This window comes from Crocodylus porosus, unplaced genomic scaffold, assembly GCF_001723895.1.
Source record: "Crocodylus porosus isolate Cpor-Errol unplaced genomic scaffold, CroPor_comp1, whole genome shotgun sequence".
Lineage (NCBI taxonomy): Eukaryota > Metazoa > Chordata > Crocodylia > Crocodylidae > Crocodylus > Crocodylus porosus.
In genome coordinates, this window is record NW_017728950.1 from 31,824,812 (window position 1) to 31,833,857 (window position 9,046).

Here is a 9,046-nt window from a genome sequence, read left to right on the forward strand (position 1 = left end):
TAAGCGGAAAGGAGCCACAGAGAGTACATTCTGCCAGAACAATCCAAAGATCTCTTCTCCTCCTTTTAGATGCATGGAAGAAAGTAGGTTTAGTGGTCACAGGATTATTGCTGGCTTTTCTAATTTAAGTGAGAATTGGAATAACCCCTACAAATCTACATGCCAATTCAGGCAAATGCTTTTTGGCTCTTTGTAGTATTTGGAAGGTAACAGACAGCTGTTTAATTACTACACAAGCATCACACTGGTTAACAATACTAAAGACAAGTATGCCAGGTTCCCTTCCCCCACTCTCCCTGCTCTATTTACAGAGCATGGAATTGTATACATGAGTTTTGTCAATAAATCATTCAATGCAACATTATTCTGAATGAAAGTTCAGGCTCATTAAGCCATACTCATGGCAGATCAGAAGTGGCCAAATCCTACTTTCACTCTGGGGAATAGACCACCTCGATAGCAGCAGATGATCTCCAATAATCCTAGTGGCTATTGGACGGAAATAATCCTTTTTCCAGTCCTCAATAGCAACTACTTTACTACATTTCACTGAGGCATGCATTGGAAAGAGGGCAAAGGGGGAGGAAGGCAGTGGTGGTGCTGGAGAGGACCTTTTGAAGGACTGCAGTTTGCCTATGAAGAAGTCTTGAGTCACTAGTGCTGCCAATACTACCTTTTTTCCTTCCCTACCCTCACCTAGCCTTAACTACATCTCTTTCTGCCTCCAAGATCCTCTGCATCATAGCCCCGAACGCCTACATCTACCCATCGCTCAGCTCTCACAGCACTACTCATAACCAGTACCAGTCAGATGTTTTCATAAGCCACCACACATTACTTCTTAAGTGTTCCACAACCTAATCTAAGCCCTTCATCCATCCAGCTAAAGTGTGGCATCCAGCTATCAGGCTAGATGTGTCAGGACAAGCGAGGTGAAAAAGCTAGAAAGCCATACCAGTCCTGCCCTATCCTACTTCACAAGGGTGTTTTAAACAAAGCAGCAGCAGCAGCAAGATGATGTGCTACAGTAGAATAGGAGTCGTCACAGGAAGGGTCCTCTCATAATAAATAAAATGAATAAATAAAATGAATAAATAAAATGAATAAATAAAATGAATAAATAAAATGAATAAATAAAATGAATAAATAAAATGACAGAAACAGTATGTAGTTTCTACTTCTAGAAGCAGACTGTAGTTATGCACATTTCCAGCATGAGGAGTTTGAAAAATTCCTTCCAACCACTAGACCGCAGTTCAGCGGAGTATTTAAAGAACAAGGGAGTTTTTCCACAATGGTTAAAAACAGCAAAAATTTTCCAGGACAAAAAAAAGAGAGACTCACAATCCAAACAGGGAAAGCCAGGCAGGCACCAAGTGTCTTCACTTAAAGAAGAAAAATTTATTAAAACCAAATGAGAGATCAGATTTATTTATTCTTCACAATATAGTTTCAGATCTTGAATAGCATATGCAGCAGTTGTGCACAATTAAGTTAGGAACTGTTAATAATAAAAAGACAGACTCCATCCTCCAAGTTAAATATAAAAATCCTGTTTCAGTTAAGTGTTGGAGAAAGTGGTTTCTATACCCACACTTGTTTATACTACTGTCCCACAAATAAGTCCAAGAAAGGATAACCGTTTCTCCAACTCCTCTCAAAAAGTGGAGATAGAGAGCAGATCTGAACTGCCAAGTCTAAAAGGGATGGTTCTTCATATAGCATTAACTTGGTCCAACTCTGAGAGCTGCAGGGCTACCAGGAATCTTCAGGATCACATTATCTGAAACACTAATAAAGGCCCATTATGAGCCAAAAAGTGCCCAACTAGGCATTCTGAGAGTCAATTGAAGCAAAAGAGGGAGAACTGATCTTCAATAAAATAAGCATTGTGGGGGGGAAAAAAAGAGACGGAGGCAAACAGGGGAAGACAGGGGGACAAGAGTCAGGACAAGTTATGGACTGCATGGATTCATAAAGTAAGAATATGCTTGACTGTTTATAGGACCAGACCCCAAATGGGACATGTTGGAAAGCAGAAAGGGAAGAGTTGTCCTCTTATTCTTACAGAAGCTGAAAGTACTCAAACAAGATGACCTAGATCATTAGCTTGCTTTCTGAAGCTTTCCTTGAATTTGAAGAGCTCCACAGAACGTAGGAAACTACTACAGGGCTATGGGGCATAACAGACAGCTTCTTGCTCATACAAGACCACATCAGGATGTACAACTTAAGGCATTACATTCAATAACAACCAGAGAGCCTTGAGAAATTCAAATTGGAATGCAGTACACAAGAGAAATCTTAAGCCAGTTCAGGGATCCAGATGTAGGGGGACTCGCATACTCCAGAGGAGTCACTTTTTTGGGATGCAGAGACAGGGAGGGAAAGGGGCAGGGGGAAGGCTGTGGCAGTCCAGGAATGTGACAACTCCAACACTGCCCAGGTGCCAGCATTAAGGAAATTAAGAGAAGGGATTGCTAGTAGTTTTAATAAATCCTGCATTTGTGAGGATTACATACCAGCCTGGCTGAAGGGATGAAGTGCTGGGGAAAAAAAAAAAAAAGTTGAAAAATTATGCCAAGTTCAAGTCAGTCCATTTAACAGGAAGGAAAGAGGCAAGATTTCCAAAGGAAGAGAGAGAGTGAGCTCTCTGGTTTTCCCAGCTTTTTTCTCTTCAGGAGTAGGGACTGGCAACCTTTTATAAGCTGCAGGTTGGAACAACCCAGCTCTGGTCCAACGCAGGCCAGACAGCTTTAGCTCATGTCAGCAGCAAGAAGCTCTCCTCACACCAAAGCTAGAGTTGGGCAGCTGAAAGTTGCACCTGTGTCACAGCCACCACTTCTCCCAGGCCTCCTACCCCCAGTCACGGAAGGCGGGAGGCCACTGCTTTTACTCAGTGGGGAGCTCTGCTCAAACCAGGCATCCACTTCTCCCAACTCCAACCATAGCACAAGAACAGCTGGAAGCTGCCTGGTGCTAGCACAGTTCCCCACCAACTGGAAGGTGCACCTACACCACAGCTGTGGTGACAAGGGAGAAGTGGGAGTGATAGCAGCATGGATGCAGTTTGTAGGTACCTAGTCCTGTGCAACAGCAGAGTGGGGAGGCTAGAAGCAGTGGTGGTACAAGCACAGCTCCCACGAGCACATGAACACAGGAAAAGACCTCCCGCTCCTGACTGAAGTCATTATGTCAGACCAGAGGTAGGAAAGCAGGAAGTAGCAGCAGTGACATGGGTGCAGCTGGAAGCTCCCAGGCCCTGGCTCCTTGCTGCCTGGAGCCAGTGCAGGTACAGGCAAAGACCTCTAGCTCCACAGGGCAGATCTAGAGGCTCCCAGGGCTGCATCCAGCCTGTGGGTTGGAAGTTGCCAACCCTGGTTTAGAGGACCAGTCAGGGTAAGCGGTTTGTTTCCAATACTGAATTCTTAGTTTAACCGAATAAGCTTTGAAGTAGCTGAAACCCCACAATTTCTGGAAGGACCAAAAAAAGAGAGAGTCAGTGAGGGAAGAGATGTTTTAAACATCCAGCAAGATAGAGCACAGCACCATAAAACCATTAATATTCAACTGTTTCTCTTGTAAGGGACTGTCAGTGCTTTGTGGCATCTTTCAAAACAAAGAGTTGCTTCACCAGAAGTGTAGCTGAAGCTTTGACACTGCCAATACAGTTTGTCATTTGTTTCCATCACAGAGCAAGTTCTTGGATCTCATCCATGTCCGTACTTCCACTTCAGGAATGTGGACACAACTTACAGCTCTCCCAAAGGCTGTGAAATGAGAGATCAATTTCTGGACAGAGTTCAGGATCTTTCTACTTCGTGTTTGTCAGCCAATGTCTATAAAATGGGAATTCCTGTAGAGTATTTAGGAGGCAGAGTAGTAACTCTGCAAGAGACTGATAAGTGTAGGCAACCAGTTATTCCCCTAGAGCAGAGGACAAAAAAAAAAAAAACCCTCAAAAAAAACACAACACCACCACACAACTAATCTCCCCACCACTGCCCTCCCAGACAGCCACACATACACTGATTAGTGCCGAGTCTCTTCTGAACCCACAAGGGAAGTAGTCCAACAAAGAATAGTAGCACCAAAGATGTACTAGAGTTGCTTAAAACCAGCCATACACCCCCTTCATTGGCCTGCTTCTATCTGCAGTCAATGGGAGTTTTATTAGTGACTTTGAATAGGGCTCCCATTCAAGCAGTGCCCTAAAAGCTGCTTCTCTGCTGTGAAAGTCATGGACCCCGTTTGCCTACGAGGAAAGCCAACATGGAGATGGACCCAGACAAGTTGTAGATAGCCATTTAAAAACCATACCACACACCAAAAAAACACCACACACACACACCACAAAAACCATGGGATTTCGCATTTCTCCCCCACACAGGTAATTTATATTGGCCAGAGAAGCTTGAAGTAGAGCTCTGAATTTTCAGAACGGCCCCCTCATTTGAGAGTATTACTGCATTGTGAGGTGGACTGTAACCTCTCCCAACACACACACACACACACACACACACACTTTTAGCCCATATTCCAACACAACGGTCCTCAATTTTTAGGCTCAAGCCACCCCTTTGGAAAAATACGAGCTGGTATTTGCAGAGTCAAAACAGCTAGTAGAGCAATTCTTCTGACCCAAAGAACTTAGAAGTGTTTTCAACACATCAGAAGTGTTGTTGACACCATGGATCACTTAAAGTCTCAGGTTTCCTTTTGGGAACCATGTGTAGTGGTTTGTAGGGCTGTGCAAAAGTTTGCTGGCTGTTTTGTTTTGATACTGTTTCAACTCATTTCAAGGTAGAAACAAGCAAAATCAAAACAAAAAAACAGAACAGAGGGCCTCAAAACAAAGCTAGTCAAAATGTTTCGACCATAGTGCTGGGGATGGGAAGTCGGCCAGCTAGGCTGACTCCCCACCCCTGGCCTGATCTAGCAAGACATCCCTACTGTTTCAATGATGCAAAAACAGAACAGCTGGTTTCGAATCAAGATGAAAGTTCAGTACAAAACACTGTTCCAGCCAAACCTTGAAACTCAAGGTGAAATGGAATGGTGTCATTTTGCACAGCCCTAGTGGTTTGCACACCCAACTGTAGTATATATCATTACACCCTTGAAAGGATCTTGTAGGGCCCTGGTTGGGAATCAGTGCTCTGACACGCAACAGCTAGGGTTAGCATCTGCACCTTAACTCAAGATGCCTTGACATTTTAACATCCAATGCACCCCACCACATATGCAGCCTGTGCTATCCCCAGATCACTTTGCCTATTATAGACCAGATAAGCGAGTTAATCTACAAGAGGCAACTTTCAAGGAAGGTAAATCCCAGGTTCTAATTCATACCCCAAAGTTTCTGCTGGCCTAACTGTGCCCTCAGTTCACGAGCGCAGTTTCACTGGCATTATATAGATGCTAAAAGAATACTGTAGTAGTAATCCTGTTGAGACTGTAAGAACAGAATACAATCCATCTAGAATCTCAAAGCTGTTTTTGCTGGTGAAGGTTTCTCTTCAGCCTTCAGAGTAAGCAGATAGATCAGTATTTGTAATCTAGTAAATCTACTTCCTGATTTCCATTTTGATGTAGTTCCTTTCCACAGAGCTTTTTAAAAATTGGTGTCACTAGCAGTTCAGAGATAATTTCTGGAATGAATGATTGTTCTGTTTGAGCTGCTCATTGCCAGAGGCATTCCCCCAGTGCAAGTCTCACCTTTTAAGAAGGGAGAGCATACCATTAACATAATGATGTTGGGAGACTGATGATTGAGGGGTTAGGGAGGGAACAATTGGTCTGGCCTAGTTCATTTACGCATGTTCAGAATTTGTTAAATCTAACAGAAGTTTCTATTCTGCATCCTGAACAAAAAGTTAAGTATGCAAAAGAAAAAGGAGTCAGAAGATGCTTGCTTTCTGGTGGATGGACACATTTAAAAACGGAATGATATGCATGCTCTAACTTAGTGGTAGCATATGTACCACAAGCAGCATAGGTTGCTTATGTGGCACATGGCAGACTGTGGATGGAGCAGGGAGAACAGTGGAAGACAGGGCAGAGCAACAGGTGGGGGAAAGGGGATCTGAGCAGCACTTGTCAAGGATACAGAGCTTAGCTCATGGCACACCTGCCAAAGTGGCTGGCCTCCCCACTCCTCCAGCTCCGAGGGAGCAAGGGGGATTAACTTAATGTAAATTGGAGGGAAGAAAGAAGAATTCTTTCAATCCCTCCCTCCCCCACCCCAGAAAAAAAAAAAGGTCAAACAAACTCAGTTGGAGAAGGAAGCCAGCTTTATGACCAAATACCTTGCACAGTGCAACTGATCAGAGAAAGAAATGTGTGATGTTATAGGACTCGAGGCAACATAGTAACATTGATAGATACTTAAGTTCAAGAAACAGTGAGGCATATTGTAAAACCACCACTAAGAAGAAAGTAAAACGTACAAAGAACAGGGTAGAAGCTGCAGGATTGTTTTACCCCAAAATAAATTTTCTTATACAGGTTAGGATGGAATAGCTATATAAAAGCAGTGCTACAGAAACCAAGTTCCACAAGTTATGACATACCTTGCAACACTTGCTAACCCAAGATTAAAATGATCCCTATCTGCAGAAAAACTGCTAGCCAAGTAGTGTAGAAAGCAAGGCACGGGGACAAATGCAGCAGTGGCCATGTAAGTGCTCCATATTGTCCAGTTAACAGGTTAGGTAAGGGGTTCAGCTTTCAAAGAGTTTTGGAAGCATTACTATATGAAACAAACAAACAAAAAAATCCCACACTGATGCATAATCAAACCTCTCATGCTGGCTCTGTAATTGTATCATTCCTCTACTGATTAGGCATCATGACTTTAGGAGTCTGCATTCTGGCAGATGTGAAGGGACAGTCAAGGTCAGCCCCAGTGCTGGCACAAGCTTACTGACTCAGTGGAATTAAGTATGCTTACAGCAGGGATAATTTGGACCTCAACCTCAAGTTGTACAAAGCACCATGATGCCTCTCAGTAAAGGATACTTGCTAGGCACTAAGGACAAAGCATAGCTTGTATTCAAAGTGGGAATTTTTGAAAAGATGCATCTCCAAGAGATATCAACCCCATGCAAAAAAGGCTATAGAACTGACCAACCCTGACAAGTATTTCAAGCTCTGAACATTGTTAGTTCACTGGCTGAAGTCACTTTTTGAGAATGAACAAGTCACAGTCAAAGATTAAGACAGGCAGGCAAGCTAGGAAGCAGCGTTTAAACTTCACCAACTTGGGAAAGGGCAAGATAAGCAGTTAAAGTTTTACTACTGCCATGAAGTTAGTGATAGGAGAGGACCAAACAAGATCTCTTTCAACGGGGAGGTATGGAGTATTTCCCCAATCCACTCTCCTGGCATTGAACAAAGCAGGGGCTAATCCTGCACAGGAAGGTGGGAAAGCCTCAAGAATAGCTATGCAAGTCTATCCTTTAGGTTTTCCTGCCAATTTTCTCCAGACAGATCAAGGGAACGCTATTCTCATCTCAGACGATGGGTTTATAGAAGACTTTTGGTTGGCTTGTTACAAGCTGTAATGGAGAAAGCACTGTAGGATGCCTTTCTAGGAACATGCAGTCAGCTGTGCCCAGGGACAAGGCCTTCTCCCTCCACCACCTCCTAGCCCCAAATAATTAGGGCAAGTGTTATGACATGGTTCTCAGCTACACCCCTCTCCACCCCCCCTCCCCACAAGGATTTTGCCCTCATGGGTAGAGAGTTTAACAGCTCAGTTTACACTAGCAATGCTTGATAAGGGCACTTCAGCACCCTGGTGTGTCTTGCCATCCTTTCCAAGGGTGTCACACAAATGTTAGCACTGGTAGGTGCATGAGCAGAATCCACCAGATAAACCCAGAGATTTCAAACAGGAATTCATGGCGTCATAACACCAACCTGTGCCTGTCTTTTGACATTTTGCTGCAAAAAGAGAATTGCTTGGTTCTTCTTCTGTAATGCGAACCCTACAACTAAGAAACTGGAATTTTTCCAAGGGGTGCTTCCAGTCTAAAGAGGATAGTCTGGGACCCCCTGGTTTATGCTAAGGGAATTCACAATGGTGCAATTCCATCTCAGAATAAAGCTAGCAGCAACAAGATGACCATAGCCGTGTCAGAGTTCACCTCACCACTTACTAATGCAAGACTCCTGGATGCTGACAGGGCCAACACTTCTGACACCTGCAGAAAGAAGTCCCATACAATAGCTTCCGCTTTAACCTGACAATCAGACAATGCAGAGCTTAGAGAGTTGAGCCCCCTATTTCCACCTCCATCTCAGGTAAATGATGACTCTTATACCTGAAGCAGTAGGCACTCACATGCCAGCTATTTCCCTGCTGACCAAGCCAGAAGCAGCCACACAGCACTTCCCATTCAGGTATGGTGGGGGCATTACACCCTCCCTACTGCAGGCAGGACCCCAACCCCTTTAAGAGGTGGGAGGCCGTCAACTCTTGAAGAACAGCACAAGATGACCCTGGAGATGACCCTGACATGGGGCCTTGTGTCCAGCAGGGAGCTTGCCCACTGGGGAGGCCAGCATGGCAGGGCCTACCCCAAGCCCCAGATGCACAGCGCCTCACAGAAGTCAGGGGGAGGATCTTACCAAGGCAGGCTTGGACCCAAGGCGCCGTGGGCACCTACTGCAGCCCCCTGTAGGCAGGATCTGCATTACACAGTGGCAGCCAGAAGGAGCCACAGCACTGCCGCTGGGGGCAGAGGCTGCAGTGCAGGGGCCTCTCATCGCTTATGGTGGGGGCTCAGCCGCCCAAGCTCCCCCACGGGTCAAGCCCTGCCCGTAGGGAGACGGGCTGCTCTCTGCCCAAGCCAGCGCAAGCCCCTGCCCGGCCTAGCAGCCCTTGCAGCAGCAGCAGGTCGCCTCCCCCCGCTCCGAGCCGAGCCGAGCCGAGCCGCGGGCTGGCACGGGGGAGCGCTGCCGCCCGGCGCCCTGCGAGGGGCAGACGCACCTTGTCGGCGATGCTGCGGGGCAGCGGCAGGTCCGGGCTGGGGCTGAGCGC

The 9,046-nt window shown here is 45.5% G+C and overlaps 1 protein-coding gene across 1 annotated transcript in view; it reads right to left on the reverse strand.

Annotated features, from left to right (window-relative positions):
• The window catches only part of SNX30 (sorting nexin family member 30), a gene marked incomplete at its 5' end in the record, with an annotated part of 61,970 nt that extends 52,924 nt beyond the window's left edge, over positions 1-9,046 (reverse strand). Inside the window, one exon of the mRNA XM_019554726.1 lies at positions 8,996-9,046. Within this exon, the coding sequence (XP_019410271.1) occupies positions 8,996-9,046 (51 nt within the window). The remainder of the gene's footprint in view (positions 1-8,995) is intronic.